Consider the following 23,099-nt stretch of genomic DNA (forward strand, 5'->3'; position numbering starts at 1 on the left):
GCTCCCAAAATTGGGAGCCCAAGCCTCACATTGGAGTTGCCCTTAGAGCATCTTCAATAATGCAAAACTCAAAAAAATCTCTATTCATCCTTTGTGTCAAGTTCCAAATGAGATTCTCACTCCCAGGTGACGTTAATAGAGATTCTTAAGTTTTGTATGTCTCCAATGCAAAACTCTAAACTTATCTTATTTACTTGTGTGACATAGTTATTTTTGTAAATAAATAATTAGTTATTTTTGAAAACATAGAAGACTCGATTTCTATTGGTTGAAAAGCAAATATTGATGAGTTTGACAATTAGAGATATCTCAAGAGGACACTCTATTTCTAGAGTGTCCTCTTGAGATATCTCTATTCCACCCTCGACACGTCATCTTAGAGATCCAAGTAGAGTGTTGTATTGGAGAGGGTTTTTAATCAAAAACTCAAAAAATCCTAGGTGGCCTCCGAGTTTCTAAGATCGGGTATTGCATCGGACATGCTTTTAGAGCATCTCCAATGCAAAACTCAAAAAAATCTCTATTCGTCCTATTTGTCAAGTTCCAATTGAGATTCTCACTCCTAAGTGTCGAAAATAGAGATCCTCAATTCTTGTATGTCTCAAATGCAACACTCTAAACTCTTTTATTTTACTTACGTGTCATGGTTATTTTTGTAAAAAAATAATTAGTTGTTTTGGAAACATACGAAGACTTGATCTCTATTGGTTGAAATTTAAATATTGATGAGTTGGACAATTAGAATAGAGTGTCATCTTGAGATATCTCTATTCCACTCTCGACACATCATATTCGAGATCTTAGTTGAGTTTTACATTGGAGATGATTTTTTGAGAAAAGCTCAGAAAATTCTATGTGGCACTCCGAGTTTCTAAGAATGAGTTTTGCATGGGAGATGCTCTTGTACAACCATATCTCAACAATAGGCAACAAACTTATTTTGTATTGTACCACCAGAATTAATGAGAAATGGGACAGCCCCCTCTCCCATCTTTATCCATCACTCTTACTAGTCTACTTCTTTCTCTTAAATAATGAGCTTAAGAGAAGAGAAATAATACAGACGCAGTCTATGTATGCTGTATATATTTCTCTGTCTTTCTAGCTTGGTTTTATCTTCAAAGCTCAGATCTCTTAAAATCCTCTTGTTGGTGGTTCTTTAAAGAACTTGATCTTGTCAAAAAAAGAAGTAAATACAAGAATTGGTTCAGTTTTTGCTATTTCTACCAGGGGATTTAGTTCAGTCTGATTCTAATTTTGCTGATAAACCCTAATGGCAGTGAGTAAAACACTTCTTCTCTTTAATTCTAGTTTTGTTTCTTTTCAATTTTGGGTTAGTAGAAGTAGAATTAATGAAATTTGCAGTTATCAATGTGGTGGGTGTTAATTAGAAAGTTAATTTCAGATACATGTTATTATATCATAATTCACTTGTTACATCTTGGTAATCCATGTGGGGTTTGTTCTACTTTCTTGTTAGAACTGAAATTAGGTTACTTTTTTGTTGATTCAACATGGGTTTGTGCTACATGTGGCAAAAAGGTGGAGAAATTAAGGGTTGATTTTGTTTTCTTTTTCTCTTTCAGTTTTAGGTGTTTTAGTGATCTCAAGCTCTAGGCTTTAGAATTTTCTGTTAAATTTAGGGTTTTAAACTTTTAGTTTCATTGGTGATGTGCAACCTAAGCTTCAAAATCATTCTACCAGATTAGTATTTGTCGTATTTGTTTAGGTTCTAATCCTCAAAGGCTAATAACGAACATACGCATTTTCATACTTAGATGCTCATATCATTTATTCGACGCCCTTCTTTTGCACGTATATGAGACCAACCTGGATGACCATCATATAATTTTGCTAAGAATAAGCGACATGATATAGAATAAGTTTAATCGATGACATCTTTTATTGCTTGATAGATATCCATGATATCAAAGGAAGTACGTTCCTTTTCCTTAAAATGTTTTTAATTTAATTCTTACGTCAAACGGGGAAAGGACTTTGCTCGTTCAGTTAACGTCTGCTTACTTGAGGCAAATCTTCATAATGATGCTTATCCTGACAGCGTTTCCTCCCTCCTACATCTATCACCTTAGAAGAATGAAATGGTGATTGTCTTTCGATTAAGGGCTTTTATTTTAGGGTTTGTGTAACTTGTCATGACAATGTTCTTTATTCGCAGAGTCAAGATTCACCATCTTAGTTGGAAGAACTTTCTTCTATAAGCTAATTCTGCTTAGACTTATCGTTTCGCGTCTCATTGAATACCTCTTTCATAATTCCATGATCGTTTGCTATCCGTTCAAATCTAGATTCTCGGTAAATAGGTCTCAATAATTTATTACTTGCATAAAAATCCTCATAATACTCTGTACTTCCTAGATCTATGTCAATGGGACTTCTAAGTCTAATCAGTGAACATTTTATTAAGAATTACCTGACTCAAAATTTTCCACATATGTAAGCTTCAAAAAAATTCTATCTTCATCTGCTTACTAATATAAGTTAGCAACAAGCATAAACTTATCTTAGTTTTATCTGAAGTTGTTTGAGCGATTCGATCTCTGGCCACATTATATGGCCTGGCAAAACCCGAGGAAACCCTTGACCTATACTTCGGCCGAAAAAATATGATCAGAGGCTGGCTTTCTTTAATTTTCTGCTTGATTATGTGATTATGTAATGGCAGAAATGTTACAACTATTCCCCTAACATTTCCAAATACTCAGTGAAAGTAACAATGTATTGTTATTGACTATTTATAGCAAAATATACCCAAGTTCGGGGACTGGGAAGGCGAAGAGAATTACACGGATACTTTTGCCAAGGCAAGGAAAGGAAGAAGTGGGGAAACGATTAGTACTACAAAAGATTCCCAGCGAGGAAGTGATGTATTGTCTAATGATGCAGCTCCTGTAATAGCTCGTTCTATTGGAAAAGGTATTGAGCCAGTGGAATCTATGGTTTTAAAGCCTAAGCATGAAGGTCGATCGAGCAGGGACGATGAGGATCGTAGACAATTAAGCCATGAAAATCTAGGCAGAAAAGCCAATACCGACTTATCTCATCAACAGCATGGAGATATCGGATTAAGTTATGGGGATAAAAGGACTACCAGAACTGGAGGTGTTGAGCAATCTCCTCTTCACCCACATTATCAAGCGAAGGTTGGAGGTAGAGGGGGTGGTAGTGCATCAAACAGTGCAAGATCTTCTCCTTCACGGGAAAAGAAACCATCTCAAGGTAGCCATGGGTTAGCTCCAAGTACTCCTGGAAGATCCCGACTAAGATCCGTTACCCATGGTGATGAATCGGTACATTTTTTTACTCAATTTCTAGTATTCTTGAAGTACTTTGGAATTTTGAATTCTCGTGTAATAAGATCACTTAATATAAGTCTTTCATGAAGATTTCGTCTTCTTTTTTTCAGTATGGTTGGTAAGATGTTATGTGTTAATTATTAAGGTTTATTCGGAGGATAGATCTCAATGTTGGTTTTTGGTATGACAGCCTGAAAAAGGTCCAGCTGTACCAAAATTTGGTGATTGGGACGAGAATGATCCTACATCAGCTGATGGGTTTACTCACATCTTCAACAAAGTGAGGGAGGAGAAGCAAGGGGGAGCAGGCACGGTACCTGATCTGCGGAACGATTCATCTAACAGTAACGCCCAGAAGAGAGCTCACTCTGATGATTCGACGGTATGTGTCTATCAGTCTATATGTTAATTCATGTTTGATCTTTTCGTGGTTGCAGCCAATAGTGTCTTCCGCTCTTTTCTTATGAGTGATCTGTTGGGGTAATCCCATATTGGTCATGGAATGAGTAAGTACTCAGTTTATAAGTGTCTCGCCTCTTGAGCTAGCTTTTGGGGTGAGGTAAGTACAAGACCCCAAAAACTGGTAGCAGAGCCAGGATAAAACAAGTCTTGGCACATTAGTATATCAAATTTTTAAAGCGATGTATGAGGGGGAGTTTGTTAGGACAACCTTGTGGGTGTGGTTCATGGACCTTACCTGGCCGAAAGTGATCTTGGACCTATCGCTCCAAATGCTAGCTCAAGAGATGAGAGTTTCTCTCACACTTATAAGTGACCAACACCCCTCCCCCAACCTATGTGGGACTATCACCAACAATCACATTGGGCGTGGAGAACTATCTTCCCCTCCACGAGGGATCCAAGAATTTTTTTTGTTTGTAAATGTCAGCATACTTTAAGGGGTATGACTCCGTGTCTCGAACCCTTGACCTATAGGGTGGAAACCAACTTGGTAACCTCTCCAAGCAAAGGTTGTTGACGGGATCCAAGATTTTGGTTGAACCTAAGCTCTGATACCATTTGTGGGTGTGGTCCTTGGGCCTTACTTTCCATATAGTGTGGTCTTGGGCCTATCACACCCCAAGAGCTAGCTCAAGAGATGAGGCTTTCTCTCACACTTATAATTGACCTTCACCCCCTCTCACAGTTAATGTGAGATTACCACCCACAAACCCCACATCAGGTGTGCAAGGGGAACGTTGTTGGTCAGTTCATAAGTGTGAGGGTAAGGCTCGCCTCTTGAGCTACCTATTGGTGTGAGAGAGAAGCCCAAGACCACCTACCTTTGTTTTTGCTAGATATTTCGACATTCACTTATTCTGCATTTTCTGAATTGTTTTTATTTTCTATTAGATGTGTTGCTGCTTTTCATGGTGCAAAAAATGAAGTTCTATTGCTCCACATATGTAAAGGTTCACCGAGACCTGTAAATAGCTCGGAAAGGCTGATGTTTATATATATATATATATATGTAACTCTTTCGAGACGGTTCATTCTTTATTTTTCTCCAGTTTGTGTGAAGATGCTTAAAACCAGATTTTGTTGGGGATTCTTTCTTGTGATTGTGTTATATAACATTTACTAGCAGATTGATATAAATACATCTCGTCGTCGATGTTGTATCATGCAGATGGAAATATAAAGATAGACTGAGGTATGGGTGTCTATTTTCGAATGTCTGTTTTATCTGATTCTAATTCTTTTGAATTGATTTGTCCGATTGTTATTTGACTAAGTTGAACTATCTTTATTTTATTTCAATGTCTAAAGTACGTGAAGTAAATTTTGGTGAAATTATCTCGCGACTTGAGAGGGGAAAAGATCAAGAGATTTGCAACTGAAAACATGATCTGAATCAACTTAAATAATACGCCATTAGATATATCACCACGTTCGTCACAAGAATTCAAAGATCTAAAACTCACTTTTACGAAATGAGATTTGGTCTAAATCGTATCGAGTCTCAATTTCTTCTTATAAACAAAACCTACTCAATCGAAATGTAAACATGTCCATCTAGTACGGCTTTGCTCTCGTGCCAATTAATGAGTTAATCAGCTCCACAATTATTTGCTTGAAAGGAGGCAAATTTCACGTTATTACACATCCCAAAACCTAATAAACAATGTGGGGTTAGATAATGATTCTATTACAACTAGTTAAAGTTTTGCAATTTTCTTGGGAAAATCTATGTGACCTGAAAATATTATCATAGTTTTTTCTTTTTCTGTCTTTTTTTATCTTGTTGAATGATATCAATAGTTGAGTGACGACATAACGCGTCTCAGAGTTGAAAATGGGCATGCCAAATCATCAACTGAGCCATATTTTGGCTACAGTTTTTGGGCCATGTAGCATAAATTTTCTTTTTTGAATTTATTGACCATACTTGTTCGTTAATAGACTGTGTTGAATTTTTCTTGGTTCTAATGTAGTGTTGTCAATCGGGATGGTTCAAACTGATCTGAGGACAACGAACATGGCCATTTCAGCAATCTAAACGAAATGGGTGTTGATCGCTGGACATCCTGCCCGACCTTGGACTGTCTCAGTACAACCAAGAACCAGTTTTTGAATTTTTTTTACTTTATGTTTATAGCGTTTTGGCACTAAAAGGCCCTACTTTGGGTACTCTGTTGCATTCACATATTCTAAAAAAGCTGAATGGCTTCAAGTGTTATTGTAATTTTGTCATATTCTTTTCTGAGTGGAAGTTCGGCTATACTACTATCAATCAAATTTACGTCTAAGCAAGCTTGTTATATATCAAAAAAATTTCAAAAGAAGAATTTAAGTAAAGTTTGTGACTATTTATGAGTTTAGGATTGTCTTTTCTTGACAACCATCTTGATATAGGAAATGATGCCATACTAAAATCGATCATAGTTCAGAAATTTATAAAAGAAGTATAAATAAAGTCGTGATGCTTGAGCAAGTTTTTTGTAAGGTAATATAATATTCGTGTTTGATAACAGTTAGATCGTAATAAACGTATTTCCTACTAGAAGTATTATTTGAAGAGATTGAAATGAGAGAGAGATATAGAATTGACTAACAATGCTTAATCAATTTGTTTAATTATACTTTGTCCTTGAAGAAGAAGAAAGAGAGAAAGTAAGTTATGTAGTATTAGTCTCTTCCTCATTCACATGTGTGGCTGAATTAACAAGCACCTTCATTAATTAATAATAAATACTTAAGTTGTAATTAATGACTAATGAAGGAAATAGTGAATCCCAAGAATTTTACTCAAATTCAGGCGATTAATTAGGCCAACTCAATGCACATTGCCAGTGGCCATAATTTTTAAAAGAAAAAGTAAGGGTTCATTCCAATGTGCCCCCCAATTTGTAACCAATTAAAATTTTCAACCTTATATTAGGTATGATGTTTCAATTTAACCTTTGAAGCTTCAGATATAGAGATGACGATTGTGGTGGTGGTGAAAGAGGGATTAAAAAAGTTGTTAAAGATGGTCAACAATGGCAGCCCATCTGTTGTTGACGATATTTCTTTGTGATAAGAAATGAACCTTAATTTAACCCAACTTTAAGTTTATGGGCTGGAAAATGTGGGCATAGCTTAACTCAACAACTACGTCTACCACGATTTCCCAAATATCTTTTGTAAATTTGTGGACATTGAACATAAATATATTAATAATGTGGAGTATTGATGAACTAGGTAGTAAAATCTTCTTTACTAGATAGACTATCCGCTTCTCACGTAAGACTATTCTCACATCTTCTCCCTGACGTGTTTCAGAAATCTGAGTCGACCACATATCTCACCCAGTTGTGTTTTACAAATTTTAGGTCATACATAGTTTTTGATAATTCTCTAATAAACAAAAAGTAAGTACCAAAACTTGAAAAGTGTATAACAACAAAAAAAGTAACTCATGAAGTTTCTCTTACACTACAAATACCTCAATTTGCTCTTACTAGTTACTTCCACAAACAAGAGAGAGAGAAAGAGAAAGAAAATAGTGAGAGAAACAAAAGGAAAATGGCATCCATCTCTACAATCTCAGCATTTATACTATTCTCATTACTCATTTTTCAAAAACCCCAAATCTCATTTTCACAAACATGTTCATCTCAAAAGTTTAAAGAAAACAGAGTATTTGAACATTGTTCTGATTTACCCAAATTGAATTCTTTCATTCATTGGACTTATAATTCATCAAAATCTTCATTAAACATAGCTTTTATTGCTTCACCACCTTCATCTAATGGATGGGTTTCTTGGGCAATCAATCCAACATCAACTGGAATGGCAGGTTCTCAATCATTAGTTGCTTATAAAAAACCAGATGGATCTATGACTGTCAAAACTTATAATGTTAGTTCATATAGAAGTATAGAAGAAGGGAAGATTTCTTTTAATGTTTCAAATATGAAATCTGAGTTTATTAATGGTGAGATTAGGGTTTATGCAACTATTGATTTACCAAAGAGTTTGGGTAAGGTAGTGAATCAAGTTTGGCAAGTTGGACCTTCTGGGATCTCTAATGGAAGATTGACTGCTCATGAATTTAAACCTGATAATTTGAATTCAAAAGGGAAGCTTGATTTGATTAATGGTGGTATTATTAAAAGTGAAGTTAGTTCTGTTCAAAAAAAGAAAAATGTGAGTTCTTTGATCCTCTGTTTCTTGTTTCTTCTTTCATTTTTCTGAATTAGATTTGAAGTTTTATAAAGTCTCTGTTTGTATTCCAGTTCTTGAAGAAAAGTTATGAAATAAAATGAAACTGAAACGTTTAATAGATTTGTGCTCTGAGTCTGTCTGGTTTTTCTTGTTCCCTCGCATTTTTTAAGAAAGTTTCTCGAGTCAGATTTCAGATCTGACTTAGAGAAACACAAATAGTACTAGTATGGATACCCTGATTCTTGGTTTGGTTGTACTTATCAGATTCATGGGATTTTGAATACTGTAAGTTGGGGAATTATGTTTCCGGTCGGAGCTATCATCGCTAGGTACCTTCGAACGTTTCCATCAGCAGACCCAGCCTGGTTTTATCTTCATGTCTTCTGCCAATTCTCTGCTTATGTAATTGGAGTTGCTGGTTGGGGAACTGGACTTAAACTTGGTAGTCAGTCAGAGGGTTATGTGAACACTATTCATCGGAATATCGGCATTACCCTCTTCAGTTTTGCAACATTGCAGGTAAAACACAAACCCTATCTCTTCTTGAGTTTCATTTCTTGCACAAGATGAATAGGAGGATTCTTGTGATAATGACTAAATATGGTGTTCTTATTGTTAAAATCTAACTCGCACAAGTCTGACTTGTCTGAATCTGACTAGTTTAAGTTTGACTTGTCCCAGTCCCAGTCAGGGACACAAAAATCATTTCAAGTTATTTCAGACACTGGGCTCTTAATTCATACTTATCTTATGCATGATTTAAGAATGGATCCAAAATCAGCCCAAGTTGACCACTCATATGAATCAGAAGAGTCGGATTTCAGACCCGAATTTGGAACAATAAAACCACCTTACTATACTTGCTCAAAATTTTTGTGGTCATTTTGGTTTACACATTGCTGGATGAACACGAAACAGGCGTAACTAAAACATTTTTATCGTTTGTACTTTTGTAGATTTTCGCGTTGTTCTTAAGGCCGAAGAAAGATCACAAATTTCGATTATATTGGAATATTTACCATCATGGATTAGGTTATTCTGTTATCATCCTTGGCCTCATCAATGTGTTTAAAGGTCTAGACATTTTACAACCTGCTAAGAAATGGAAAAAAGCTTATATCATCTTGCTTATTGCATTGGCTGCAATTTCTCTCATTCTTGAAGTATTTACATGGATCATAGTTTGCAAGAGGAAATCAGCAAAGTCATCTAAAAACTATCCGAGAAGCTCAAATGAAAGAGAACATCCATTGGCGATTTGAGATCGATAATGGGCTGGCAACAGACGGAAAAAAACCTATATTACTTCTATATTGTGTATAGTTCGGGTTCGTTTGGTTTTATCTATTTAGGGTTTATAAAGGAATTTCAGAGTTATATTTATTTACCGATGTTTTCACGAGGTGAGGATTGTTGATACTATCTATTTTACATGGTTTAAAATTAGAGAACTTTTCTTAGAGTCTTAGTACTCAAAGCCCATTGTTAAATGTATTGTGGATTTTTCGCAGTTTGATTGATGGAGTATACTTTTCATTCATTTGTTGTTTTGTGCGCCCATTAAGGAACCCGACTTCAAGTATGAATTATGATATAGTATATATCGTTTAATGTTAATCAATTATTTGATTTTAAACTAACTTTCACATTTAGAGACAGGGCGAATGCAATAATGTAAGATCGTAGGCCGGCAAATTTAAAAAAATTGTTGGCTCTTGTCCTACCATGCCAACAAAGTAGTCCTCTTTTAAGTATGTTTGTTCCTATTTGGCCGAAATGTGTTTCGTTAGACTTTTAGCTCAATCCCGATCCAGATAAATCTCACACACATATCACAAACTAACGTTGTTCACTTATAGTCTGTAAGAGATTTACAGACATGGCGATCGATCTGTACATCTAGAACATTTTAGTACTAAATAACTTCTCTACTTCCTTGAAGAATGCAACTTTCTTGTATCCTCTTGCTAGTTGCTACTATGTGCTTCATAAACATAAGGTGATCATGATTGAAGCTTGAAAAGATATTTTAACCAACTGTCAACTGGTCCAAATTGTTGGTTGGCATGTCCACATAACCCATCAAATCTTCATGATATCTTGGGAGTGAGTGTTTGATGGAATTGTTAGGTCTACCACTATTCATCACCCCTTGATGTGAAACAAAAGTTTCATGAGCAACTCACTTTTTTTTTTGATGAAAGATGAGCAACTCACTTAGTCCCATATGCTTAAAAAGAAGTTTCTTATCTTGGTTATAACATATCACTCTTTCTTTTTTTGAATTGTGAGCGTGTCTCGAATCCTTGACCTCTAAGATGGTAGACTAAACTTCTAACCACTTCAATGAACGTTATAACATATCACATTGCCAGGACTTTTGAGTAAGTTTGGTGCCTAGATTGGCCAAATAGAAAACCCGGGGGTGGTGTAACCGCTCAGTGCAAGACCATGTCAAAGAAAAACTTTGGAGCCTTTCCCTTTGGGTCAATGGAGCACCTAAGAAGGTGGCTCACATTTCACTTGACAGTGTCCAGGCGTTGTTCGTATCAAAATAAAAAAGAACCTAAGTTTCCAAGTCGGTGGCTCTAAGGGTGTCTATACTATAGCGACATTGTAGGTGCATATATTTATACTACCTAGAGCTAGGTTAGTGTCTCGTGCTAGTCATTGACTCATTGAATCTAGTTAATCTTGATGTGCCTAGTAAAATCTCTCGAACAAAAGATACAAAAACTCAATCTTCTAGCTGCTTCAACATACTCTTGCAATAAGGTCCAAAAATGGCTTTCATATGTTTGAATGTAGAATCAATCTCCATATGCCTTCAGAAACCTCAAAATGCACTCATGGCAAATTAATAATCAATGTTGGGGAGTGTTGGCGGAGCAACGGAAGAAATTTGCGAGGACTTAACATGAAATCTCTACAATTTCATCTTCAGCCAAAACACACACCGTGGTTGAACCTTGTTATATATGGTCGCACCACATCAGCTGTTAGGCTCAATTCGGAGTTTAGTTGGTGTGAACGGTATTTTCCATTTATTTTTCAATTAGTTCGGGTCTATTCTAAATTTGGGGTTTTCTCAATATTTCTCTTCTCTATCTATGCACACTTAACATTTACTTTATCACGTTCGATCTCTATTTTGTTACCTTGGTTCTCCATTTAAAACATCGTAAGTTGATGACGCTTCTTGGTTTGTTGAGCAATGAAGACATCATTTCACTTCTTTGTGTTTCTACTTGTTGTAACTTTTAGATCCTTCATCGTGCATTTCATCCACGTATTTAATTCCCAAGTCTTCCATCCTCTTTCCCGTCTTAGTTTTCTTTCTTCTGATGATCGACTTGACTGATCTGAATGTCATCCTATTCGAGATTGATCAATCATTCCCATCAAGATTTACTAGAATTGAAACAAATCACTTCATACAATTTATATCTCGACAATACAAAATTAAAGATAAAAAAGAGTAGTAAAACAATATTAGAGATACAAATGTTATGAAACATAAATGTTAATTTACAAAACAATATTAGAGATACAAATATGATCCACATATAGACTAGGGGTTCAAAAGATTTCTCTCTAAATTTCTAACTCCAATATTTAGAGGAATGAAAAATATTTGGAGACTCACCGTTCACTGTTTTCCAAATATTTGGAGACGTAGAGGCTTAGACCACGCTTGGACCATGGGGTTCTCTATTTTTGGAGAATTACGGTTAGTGGATAGAGACGTTAATGAACATTTATGGATAAAATATACGTATACATGGTTAAGCATTGAGCCTAAGACATTTCAAATATCTACCACAAATGCTTTAGATATTGGTGGACATTGTCAGATCTTCTACCCCATAGAGAACCCTTGGAGATGCTCTAAACCACCTTCTATGTCTTCTTGGAATTTTCAAAAACTCCAAGAAACTCATCAAGTGCTTTAATGGAAGACCCCTTTTGCTTGTTGTCTTCTCTCATTGCTAACCTTATCTTCTCTGCAATAACCAATGCTTTTCTTCTCATTTCCTTACCCTTTCCTTCTTCTTCTTCATCACCCATCACTTCTTCAATTACCCTCTTCACTTCCTTAGAAACTATTTTCCCATCAATTCCTCTTGCCAATTCCACACAAACCCCCATTTCTTCTTTCATCATCTTTGAATTATAAGCTTGCTCTGCTGCTAATGGCCATCCAATAATAGGCACCCCCTGACTCAAGCTCTCCAATACTGAATTCCACCCACAATGACTTAGAAACATCCCTGTTGATTTATGACTTAGAATCTCCAATTGGGGTGCCCATTTCTTCACTAACAACCCTTTTTCACTCTCTCTGATTCGTTCTTCGAACCCTTTCGGTAACCATTCAGATATGAACTCTGATTTTATATCGAATTCCTTCGGTGGCCTTAATACCCAAATGAAAGATATCCCACTTTCCTCAATACCCAGAGCTAATTCCTTCATCTGTAAAGAATTGATTGTGTTCTGAGAACCGAACGAAATATAAAGAACCGAACTTTGTTTTTGATGATCCAACCATTCAATACAACTCTGTACAGAAATCCCAAGTTCCTTCCCTGTTCTTAATTGTGAAACAATCTCAGACTTGGAAGAATTAGTAGTATTTTTGAGTAAAAATGGTGGGAGTAAAGGACCAATTGTCCAAACTGGCTTAGACTTCATCATCTTTCTAAGAATTTGAAGTCCAAAGACTTCAATTTCTTCCACTGTGTTACACAACATTCCATCTGATTTTAGAGACAGAGAAATCTGTCTCTGTATAAATTTGGCGAAAGGATCGGTAAAATCTGCTTCTCTAAGATAAATAGGAAGTTGAGAAACATGAAACAGAGTGTTTTCAGGAAATCCAGGGGGGTGAAACTCATCATTTAGACCTCCGGACGGATTCCGGTGAGGGAGATTAGACCAAACAGAGAAGTAAGCGGCGGTGCCGTAACCACCACAGGTAGTGAAAGAAAAATGAGGAATACCCACACTTGTTGCTACATCAATTGTCCAACTAGTGAAGATATCAGAAATGATACAAAGAGGGACGCATTTTTCATTTTCGAAAATGTTTGTAATAAGTTTATGGAAAGAAGGTTGAAGTGTTTCCGATGCGAAAAATAAAGTTGAGATGAGAAGGGAAGGTAAGGAATCAGTGTTCTCAGAGTTGGGTGGTAAGCCATGGTCAGAGCTTGAGAAAGGAAGCTCAGCTAGGTGGATGTTGGTGGTGGTTTGGGGTGAAGAAGAAAGAGTGGAATGAATGTATTGAATGTTGAGAGGAGTACTAACCAGAGTGATTTTCGTCGTCGGAGAACGCCCAGTGATGAACTTAGCAAGAGCTAAGAATGGGATAATGTGACCTTGGGCCATGAAAGGAAACATGATAATATGACATTTTTGTTGCAACCGTGATGGGGTAACTCCCCACCTCACTCCCTTGTCTACCGTATTAGAATTAGACAAGGGAGTGTTTTTTCATTTTCAGTCCCTGCAAGTGTTTCAACTTTTAAGAACACCCCTACTTTTATGTGCCACATAGGCAAGATGGTGTACAAGGGAGTAAGGTGGGAGGGAACTTTATCATTTTTCTTTTTGTTGATGAGGATTCATGGGTATTGATTTTTCTCTGTTCTTTGACACTTACAGAGTAGGTTTAGACCTTTTTTTTTTTTTTTGATGAAGAAGTAGGTTTAGACCTTAGAAAGAGAATTTTAAGAAAGAGTAGAGAGTGATGTTGTGGTTGTAGAGGGAGTGTACAAAGGGACAAGTTATTTGTGCAAGTGGTTGAAAGGAAGCCACGATATTTAACCTCATGTCTTTCCTCTGAAATAATTGAAAAGAGGATGATTTGACTAAGACGGAGAAAAATCTTGGAGAGAAGAATGTGACAAACCATGGTCAAGAAGCGTGTCTCAAACCATAAAATAATTTGTTCGAATGACTGAGCTTCAATGTACTCCCTCCGTCCCATTTTATTTGACTTTTTGGGAGATCCAAGTTATTAAGGATTGTCATTCATTGCTTCCTAACTAAATGTATTTTCCTAAATTACCCATATTTACTTTGGAGTATTACAATAAAAACTACATTAGAACTAGTGTAAAACCAATAGAATTTTTTACTAGTATTAAAAGTAAGGGTAGGCTGGGAAACATCAATAAAATTAGTAATAAATGAGTCTTATTTAAAGTAAGTGGAAAAACATTTTGAGACTTCCTTAAAAGGAATAACACCCAAACAAAATGGGACGGAGGGAGTAATATTTTTTGCTAAAATCAGAAGGGATGGTCATGTAGACTTCCACATCTAAGTCTCTTGAGAGGAAAACATTATCGATATCTAATTGAATTCAAGGACCATTCTCGAATAAGTTTAAGGGGTAAAAGGACACGAACAATTCTCATTTTGACAACTAGAGCAAAAGTATCATGATAGTTGATGCCTTCAACCTGAGTATAGCCCTGTAGCAATGAGTCACATTTTATGATGTTCGATAAAATCATCCGCGGACAGGGACAGATCCAGGATTTCCACTTAGGGGGAGCAAAAGTATCATGATAGTTGATGTATTAATATAATTAATGCATATAAGTATTTTGTTGATTACAAACGCAATTGACTTCTACGGAGGTTGATGTTTTGAAATGTTCGAATACTCGACTCATATCAATTTCACAAAAAACTTTTTTTTTTCAATAAAGACTACTAAATTATCATTCAACTAGGATCATTCATGTTGTTTCTTAACCGTTTCTTGCTAGATTCATAGCTGGAAAAACTCTTTCAACGGAGGCAGTTATAACCGACAAAGTTAGTGTTAAAGTGATAAGTAAATAAATTAAAATAATATGCTCTATCTTTCTTAGTTTCCACCATGTTGGAGTTGGTTCCGATGTTCGATTCGGTTCTGGTGTTGGAGTGGACCATAATGTTAGATTCGAGTCTTGAACTTCCAGTGTTGAACTTAATAAACTCAAAAAAAACTTTCACGATTACAGAGGAAAGTAAGTGGGTCTTTGAAATTTAAAATAGAAATTAGTGATGAGTAACGGGTAGCTTGGAAATTAATGGTGGGTGTACTTAGTCTAACCTGTTAATGGGTCATTTTAATCTGTTCAAACAACGTTAATGGAGGGTGTTAGAATAATATATATATATATATATATATATATATATATATATATATATATATATAATAGTTAGGGGTTGTTTAGTAATTTGCCCTTTGAGGGCCTTTTTGTCTTTTATCTTTACTATATATTGTTATCTTGTAAACCTAATTTATCACTAATGAAATCCCTAGCTTCCTTTAGAGTGTTTCTCTTCTTCTTCTCTTCTCTTTGAATATTGATTTCTACATGGTATCAAGAGCATTAGGGTTTGATTTTTCTTTTTTGATTTAGAGAATTTGGGAGTAGCTTTTCTTTTGGAATTAAAGTTGGTTTTGTGGGATTTGATCCCATTAATACGCAGGCAGCAAAGAAGAAATTATTGGACGGTTTCGGTCAAGGGATTTGCTTGGTTTTGGTGGGAAAGGATTTATAGGTAGTTTTTTTTTTTTTGAGAAGTGGTTTTGGTTTTGAGTGGGAATTAAAGGATAGGTTGAAAAGTGGGTACTGGTGCTTGCTGGATTTGGTTTTGAGTGGGAAGGCATTAAAAGTGTTTTTTTTTTTTTTTTTGGAGAAACAACACCTACGTTTTGGGGGAGCTGGTCATTAAGGTACGTTTGGTTCTTTCGCTAGCCTATTTGGTGTTGCTTGGTTATATTTTGTTTTGAATTGAGAAAATGGATAGTGGAAAAGATGATTCATTGCAAGCTATTAGTGTAAGATTGAATGGTAAAAATTATTCTTATTGGAGTTTCTTGATGAGAAATTTTTTGAAAGGAAAATATTTGTGGGATTACATTGATGGTACTGTTGTTAAACCAGTTGATAGATCGAAAGAAAACTTTGTTGAGTTATCTATGGTTTGGGAAGCAAACAATTCAAAAATTATTACTTGGATTAATAACTCTGTGGATAACACTATTGGATATCAGTTGGCGAAATTTCAAACTTGTCGTGAGATGTGGTTTTACTTAGCAGATATGTTCCAACAGTCGAACTTTGTAACACAATATAAGTTAGAAGCCGATATTAGAAATATGGAACAGAGAAATATGAATATTCAAGAATTTCATGCTGCAATGACTGATCTTTGGGATCAGTTAGCTCTTACAGAATCCGAAAAGTTGCAGGCTTGTCCTCCTTATATTGCTCGTAGGGAGGAAGGTCGTTTGGTTCAGTTTTTGATGGCGTTGCGTAGTGATTTTGAATCAATTCGTAGTACAATTTTGCACAGTAAGCCACTTCCGTCTATTGCTAAAGTTGTAAATGAGCTTATGGCTGAAGAGACACGTCTCAAGTACCAAGCAAGAAAAGGCATTCTGCAAACACCTACTGAAACAGTGTTAGCTGTACATTCGAAGTCAAATCAGAATCATCAGAACAAATCCTCTACAAAAGTTGCTATGGATGAATGCAGCTTTTGTAAGCAAAAGGGTCATTGGAAGGCTCAATGTCCCAAGTTAAAGAACAAGTCACAACAGAATCAGAGACCTCAGAAGCCTTATCAGCATAACACAACAGCCGTTATACCGCCATCTGACTCGTCTGGTTCTAGTGGCTCGTCTTCTTATATGCCCAAAAGTGATAATGTGGTTGATCAATTTCAAATGTATCAAAAATTTCTTGCTATGCAGCCACATGCTATGTCCACCTCTGCTCCGCAAGGCTCTTTAGCTCCAAAGTCTTCTAGTACTACATTAGACTCACTATCAGATCAGTTTCAGAGATTCTTAGCTATGCAGCCCCATGCCTTGTCCTCTTCTGAAGGTTTGGTTTCTCTTATTTCTTCTTCAGGTATGCCTTCTTCAGTTTGGATTTTAGATTCTGGAGCCTCTCGCCATATGTCCCCTGACTTATCATCTTTTGTTTCATTAAAGCATATATCTGATCTTCCAGTCCGAACGGCTGATGGTACACCAATGTCATTAGGTGGTATTGGTTCTGTTGTCACACCTAATCTATCTCTTCAGAATGTTCTTCATGTTCCCGAACTTACTTTAAATCTTGCTTCTATTGGTCAGTTGTGTGATTCTGGATGTTTGGTTTTATTTTCTTCCACTGGTTGTTATGTGCAGGATGTACAATCTCAGAAGCTGATTGGGACAGGCCGTAGGCATGGGGCATTATATTTTGCAGAGGAGCTGAAAGTACCTGATGTTGCAGCTTCCACTCTTGACTTGTCATATTTCCGTTTGAGTCCTTCCTCTTCTAGTTTTTACTTATGGCATTCTCGTCTTGGTCATGTTTCAGCATCTAGGTTGAAATATTTAGTGTCAACTGGTGCATTAGGAGATTTGCAGGTTAAGAACATTTCTGATTGTAGTGGTTGCAAACTTGCAAAATTTTCAGCTTTACTTTTTACTCAGAGTCTGACTATTTCAGTTAAACCTTTTGATTTAGTTCATTCTGATGTATGGGGTCCTTCTTCTGTTCCCACAAAAGGAGGTTCTCAATACTATGTTTCCTTTATTGATGATTGCACTCGTTTTTGTTGGATTTATCTTATGAAACATCGCTTTGAATTTTATGATATTTATCAACAATTTCAAGCCTTAGTTAAAACACAATATTCCTCTGTCATTAAGTGTTTTAGATGTGATTTAGGTGGGGAATATACTTCAAATAGGTTTCGTGAATTGCTTGCTATGGATGGAACTGTCCATCAATCTTCGTGTACAGATACTCCTGAGCAAAATGGTGTTGCTGAAAGAAAGCATCGGCACATCGTTGAAACTGCTCGTTCTTTGTTATTGTCTGCCTCTGTTCCTAGTGAATATTGGGGCGAAGCTGTTCTCACTGCGGTAAATTTAATTAACAGAATTCCAACTTCCCACTGTTCAGGTTTGTCTCCATTTAAAAAATTGACAGGGCATGCCCCTGACTACTCGTCCTTAAGAGTCTTTGGGTGTACTTGTTTTGTTCTTCGTCCTCGTGTTGAGCGTAGCAAGTTATCTTCTCGTTCTGCCATGTGTGTGTTTCTTGGTTATGGTGAAGGTCAGAAGGGTTATCGATGTTATGATCCAGTTACTCATAAATTTTATGTCTCTCGTCATGTTGTATTTTTAGAGCATATACCTTATTTTTCTATTCCTGCCAATGCTCATGATGTGACTCCCTCTAACCTAATCCATATTGATCCTTTTTCTGATGTTTATGATACTCCTACTGCCCATGTTGAGCCTGCTGCACCTGATGTTGTTGATGCTCCTCTCACCTGCTGCACCTGATGTTTAGAGTGTTTCTCTTCTTCTTCTCTTCTCTTTGAATATTGATTTCTACAGAGGGTTGGTCTTCTAAGTTATTGTTGACTGATTATAATTAATTTGGTCGGGAACTAGAGGCACCTTTTGACTTAATACCAATGAGCTTACATTTGGGCCCCTATGAACCCATGAGGCCACATAAAAATTCTTACAAGACAATAAAAGTCCACCTCCACTTTGAATTAAACCTGTACGTCTGAATTTTTGGAATAGATGCACAACCAACTAACGCAAGAGCTGATGGCCTTAGGTATTTAAGTTTGCCACATTAAAAATACATATGTACATAGTAAAGTACTTTTTAAACAATAAAGAATCCACATCTTCCTACTTTATTTTTTTGGTAACAAAACATATGAAAAAGAATAAAAGCAAGTATTACTTGACATATTTGTAGTTATTAATTGATGAAAGAGTCCAACTAAGGGAAAGTCATTTTCGATTATCTGCCAAAACAACCTTCTCAACTCTGCTTTCCTGCGCAAAGAAAACGTAAAGGAAAGTCGTGCATAATAGAACATACCAAAAACTATAAAAGCAAGAACAAAGTCTTGGAACCTTAAGAACATGATTTAGTCACTCAAAGCGCAAAACAAACACGCCTCTGTGGCCAAAATTAGGGGTGACTGAAAAGGCGAAAACCAAACTAATTGGCTGAACCAAAAGTCAAACCGGACAGACTGATTTTGGTTCAAATCAATCACTGTTCGATTCGGGTCTGCCAGAAAACTGAGCAACCCAAACCGGTTTGGTTTGGTTTGGCTTCGACTTGAGTTTCTAGAAATCGCCGAAGCCGAACCAACCAAACCCTAAAGATTTCATCACAATAAAATATTATATATAGAGAGTATAGAGTAAGAAATACTAATCTTCAATACTAAATTCCTAATTATCCTTGTTACCTTTAAGTTAATAACAATTTTGTAAAGTTCAAAAGTGTTAAACTGAAAAGGAAAAAAATAAAAACAAAAAAACTATAATCAAGTCTTCACGAGTCCACTGTAAACTTGTAACTAGTATTCTAGGTCATGCATTCACATTATTTCATAAAAAAAAAATGGTTATGAATTCACATTCACACATTTTTTTTATTTTTTTATTTATTTTTTGTAATGGTGGATAAGTACGATGGATTTTTAATTTTTATTCTCGATATATACAATGTGAACATTGCGAAGAATCAGAATAAAGATTTGAATCCTCATGCAATGAAATGAGTAACATTACTTTAGCATTTTCTCTAAATTTTGCTAAGTTAAACCAATCAACCGAATTCAATCGAGTCAAACCAAACAGGATCGAACTATTTCGGCTTGTCGAATAATGATCGGTTCAACTTCGCCTGATGATTTAATCGAACCACCACTTTGGCGGCGGCTCGAACCAAAATCGAAAAGAATCGCTCTCCTCTTGCCAAAATCTAGAATTAATCATGTCAACCATAAATTCATAAGTGCCCTAGAAATGAATAAAACTGTCTCAAGGGAGAGAATGAGATTAGGCTTTTATGAAATAGAGATGGAGAGGTAATTAATTATGTAAACTCACTTACATCCAACAAATTTCTTATGAGAACACAAGTGAGTAAAAGACCATGTATTATTGGTTATGAAGGCCAAAATCTCTTTGGCAATAGCTTCACGTTATTTTAGAGATCTCAACACTGATGTGAAAGATTTTGGTTCTTTTCATCTTTTGTGGTGATCAGGATCGTAGAAGTCATATGAGAAGGGAAAAATTGATCAACCGTGAGGTAATCGGGAAATGGATAAAAAGTATATGGGGTTGGCGTATCAAAAAACAATGACATGTTATTGGAGAAGTTGTGGATCATGAATCCACTTGGCTGTCAAAGAATCTAGAGGCTTGACCAAAAGCTAAGGTTGCGGACAAAGTGTAAAATCGGTGGAGGCGGAGACTCCATTAGAGTGGGATAAATGATAAATCATAGTCATCCAAATTTAATTACGAAGATTAAAAAGAATGTACGTTTATGAGCCTGAGAAATATCAGCAGTGATCACTCAAAATAATTCTCCTGTTTATTAAATATAACTCAGTGAGAGATTTGTTTCTGTATAAATTTGGTGTAAGCATTCATAGAATGTGCAACTCTAAGAAAGATAGGAAGTTGAGACATATGAAACATAGTGTTTTCAGAAAAATCTGGGACATGAAATTCCTCAATGAAACCACCAATTGGAGGATTCCAAAGTGGGAAATTACAAACTTATGTATAGAGGTAAGGTTTTAATTAGTTAAAAACTATGCTCCTTGTAAAGTGGTCGGAATTAGTACTTAGGATTTTCATGATAGTATTATGATGACCATAACAAATGTCACAACATATTCCAAAAGTGAAGATGAATTATTATATTCAGGTATAATTGTGTTATACTGGTTGCAAGTTTACATCTGAAAAACTGTATTCTCGAAATTTAGATGGGATGTCTTACAGTTACAAAGAAGTCGAAGAAAAAATAATATTTATGTGTCAGAGGATAATACAATTACCGAAATTATAATAGTGTCTACCATAAGAGAAGAAGATAAATACAAATTAACCCTAAAAGTTATGTAAGAGCAAGTCCAAGGGGGAGGAGGCCCTTAATTCAAATTAAGGGCCCAGCCGCCACGGTCTCTCCCCTTAAAGTAAGGGAGGGTCGGGGTTCAGCCAGCCCTTATCAGGGGCCGGCTGAACCTCCCCAACAGACCGTTGGGGAGCTCCCAACAGTCATGTTGGGGAACCAGATCCCACCGTTGGATCACATCCAACGGTGGGATTATTATTTTTATCTTATTTTTTATTTTTTAAACAAAATTAAAAAAAAAAAAATTACTCATTAATTTAAAAACTTAAAATCATTAAAAAAATTAAAAAAAACTTAAACATAGAATAATCCAACACATTAAATCAAAAACTTAAAAAACTTAAACTTAAAATGATCTAGTCGTTGTCGTCAAAAATAAATCGCGATTCATCCTGTAGCACGCACGAAACTTTGTATCATCAAAAGTTCGAGTTTCATTGAAATAGTCTCTCATAATGGCTTCCAGACTGAGTTGTCAATTATGATCTATCGCTCGATGACCCGAAACATAACCAACATGACGAGTACGTTTTTGTTTAGCATTCATTTTCATTTGTTGTAACATTAAGAGATCATCATCATCTCTTTCTGCAGCCCATGCATCTTCTTCAACCATCATGTTGAATAAAAAAGAACACTGTTGCATTGTAGAAAAGATAGAGGGTATAAGAAGAGAGTTTGATAAGTTTGTAGTCAAAGAAGAAATGAAATTGATTTGAGTATGTAGAGAAAGAGAGTTGTATTTATAGAGAAAAAAAGTTGATAAAAAATTTAATATGGTGGTTGGAAGGGTAAAAAAGAGATAAATTCAAAATTTAAATTTAAGGGACCGGGACCGCTCACCCTTGGAGTTGATTTTGACGGGCTGAGCTGAGGCCCTTAAATTTGAATGAAAAAGTGAAAATAAGGGCACGGGACCGCTCACCCTTGGACTTGCTCCAAACTTTGAAATTAAATAGATATGAGACAAAAATTTGAAATTCCTTAATGTCCCTTTGGGTGAAAGAAACAAGAGTTCTAGTATATTGAATATTTTGGAAACCTGTTTGTGCTCGATTTTATCTTTGTTTGTTTGGCAAGACGTAAAGAATCTCATGCATTTTAGGGTGCATGAATCAGAAGGCCTAATTTTCTTTATTGGATTGAGAAAAAAGGTACTCTCAACAAATAGAAAAAGAGAAAAAAAAGTACATTAAGATTTTTTTCAATTAAAACAATTGTGACATGTGAAATAAAAATTTATGTTAATTAATTAAGTTGGAGTTTTAGGCCAAAACAATTCAAATCATATAATGGGAGAGAAGGCAGTCCAACCCAGAGTAACTAGATGAAACATATATTTCTTTCTCCAAACAAACCCTTTCAAATTAGAGAGGATGAGTGTCAAATCCTAAACTTGGGAATAAAAGGAAACTAGGCCCAAATCTGAATAAAAAAACTATTTCGTAAAAGTACATTTTTATCCCTGAAATGAAATTTTCCGTCCAAATCAACGGGAAATTTTTAAAAACAAATTTCTAAACAAATTTCAGTTTGCTCTCAACCATTTCGTAAGTTTCTGAACAAATTTATTTTTGCTAAAAAATTATTTTGCAAAAATGTTTTACATTTCTTCTTTTTCATTTGACAAATATGTTGACGGACGCTAACATTTTAGCTAAAATATTTTTCAATTTGTCTTGTGAAAAGAGAAACGGTTTCCGCATTTTTTGTTATGCTTTCGATATAAACATTTAGACTAATGCGTTTTTTGATTTATCTTTTGCAAAAATTTATGCATATTATCTTTTGTATTTGACAAATTAATGGACAAATAATATTTGGGTTAATTTCGTTTTGGCCCCCGATTTGTGACCAACTCGCCGTTTTGGCCTCAATAAGTGTCCGACAGTTCGTTTTGGCTTAAAAATTGATTTTTCGGGCAGTGTTGACATCATCAGGTCAAATTCAATATTTTCTATACCCGAATTACCCCTCTGACCAAATCTTATTTTTCCCACACCAAATCCAAAGATGTCACATCCTTCAAGCTATTTAATACACTTACCTTCCCAACACGTTTACTTTCTCTCTTTTAATACCCTCACTTATCTTCTTCATCTCACTTTACTCTTTCTTTTCATTCTTATCTACTTCATGTACAAATTCTCCA

At 35.6% G+C, this 23,099-nt stretch overlaps 2 protein-coding genes, 1 long non-coding RNA gene and 1 pseudogene across 4 annotated transcripts; 3 read left to right on the plus strand and 1 right to left on the minus strand.

The window, feature by feature from the left end:
* The first annotated feature begins 855 nt into the window (after positions 1-855).
* LOC147555513 (RPM1-interacting protein 4-like) lies at positions 856-4,992 on the plus strand. Its single transcript, XM_086663125.1, has 4 exons — positions 856-1,279; positions 2,763-3,311; positions 3,508-3,699; positions 4,671-4,992. The coding sequence occupies exons 1-4, from the start codon at positions 1,274-1,276 to the stop codon at positions 4,701-4,703; spliced, it is 780 nt and encodes a 259-aa protein (XP_086519251.1). The 5' UTR covers positions 856-1,273; the 3' UTR covers positions 4,704-4,992.
* Positions 4,993-6,659: 1,667 nt separating this feature from the next.
* On the plus strand, positions 6,660-9,507 carry LOC147555514 (cytochrome b561 and DOMON domain-containing protein At4g12980-like). Its single transcript, XM_086663974.1, has 3 exons — positions 6,660-7,949; positions 8,232-8,486; positions 8,924-9,507. The coding sequence occupies exons 1-3, from the start codon at positions 7,326-7,328 to the stop codon at positions 9,227-9,229; spliced, it is 1,185 nt and encodes a 394-aa protein (XP_086520100.1). The 5' UTR covers positions 6,660-7,325; the 3' UTR covers positions 9,230-9,507.
* A 1,844-nt stretch (positions 9,508-11,351) lies between these two features.
* On the minus strand, positions 11,352-13,382 carry LOC147555515 (crocetin glucosyltransferase 3 pseudogene; annotated as a pseudogene). Its single transcript, XR_015235333.1, has one exon. The product of XR_015235333.1 is annotated as a crocetin glucosyltransferase 3 pseudogene (transcript).
* A 192-nt stretch (positions 13,383-13,574) lies between these two features.
* Positions 13,575-13,987, plus strand: LOC147555516 (uncharacterized). The gene is made up of 2 exons (XR_015235334.1): positions 13,575-13,636; positions 13,674-13,987. It is a non-coding gene; the product is annotated as an uncharacterized LOC147555516 (long non-coding RNA).
* The last annotated feature ends 9,112 nt before the right edge of the window (positions 13,988-23,099 follow it).

This window comes from Eschscholzia californica, unplaced genomic scaffold (genome assembly GCF_041429995.1).
Source record: "Eschscholzia californica isolate CP2 unplaced genomic scaffold, dmEscCali1.0.p SCAF_2, whole genome shotgun sequence".
NCBI lineage: Eukaryota > Viridiplantae > Streptophyta > Magnoliopsida > Ranunculales > Papaveraceae > Eschscholzia > Eschscholzia californica.

Excerpts from the sequence above, each read along its gene's own strand:
- LOC147555514 (XM_086663974.1), top strand. The coding sequence starts at position 7,326 with ATGGCATCCATCTCTACAATCTCAGCATTTATACTATTCTCATTACTC. Across the intron at positions 7,950-8,231 it reads CTGTTCAAAAAAAGAAAAAT|ATTCATGGGATTTTGAATAC; the intron begins GTGAGTTCTTTG and ends TGTACTTATCAG. Across the intron at positions 8,487-8,923 it reads TCAGTTTTGCAACATTGCAG|ATTTTCGCGTTGTTCTTAAG; the intron begins GTAAAACACAAA and ends GTACTTTTGTAG.
- LOC147555513 (XM_086663125.1), top strand. Across the intron at positions 3,312-3,507 it reads TTACCCATGGTGATGAATCG|CCTGAAAAAGGTCCAGCTGT; the intron begins GTACATTTTTTT and ends TTGGTATGACAG. Across the intron at positions 3,700-4,670 it reads CTCACTCTGATGATTCGACG|ATGTGTTGCTGCTTTTCATG; the intron begins GTATGTGTCTAT and ends ATTTTCTATTAG.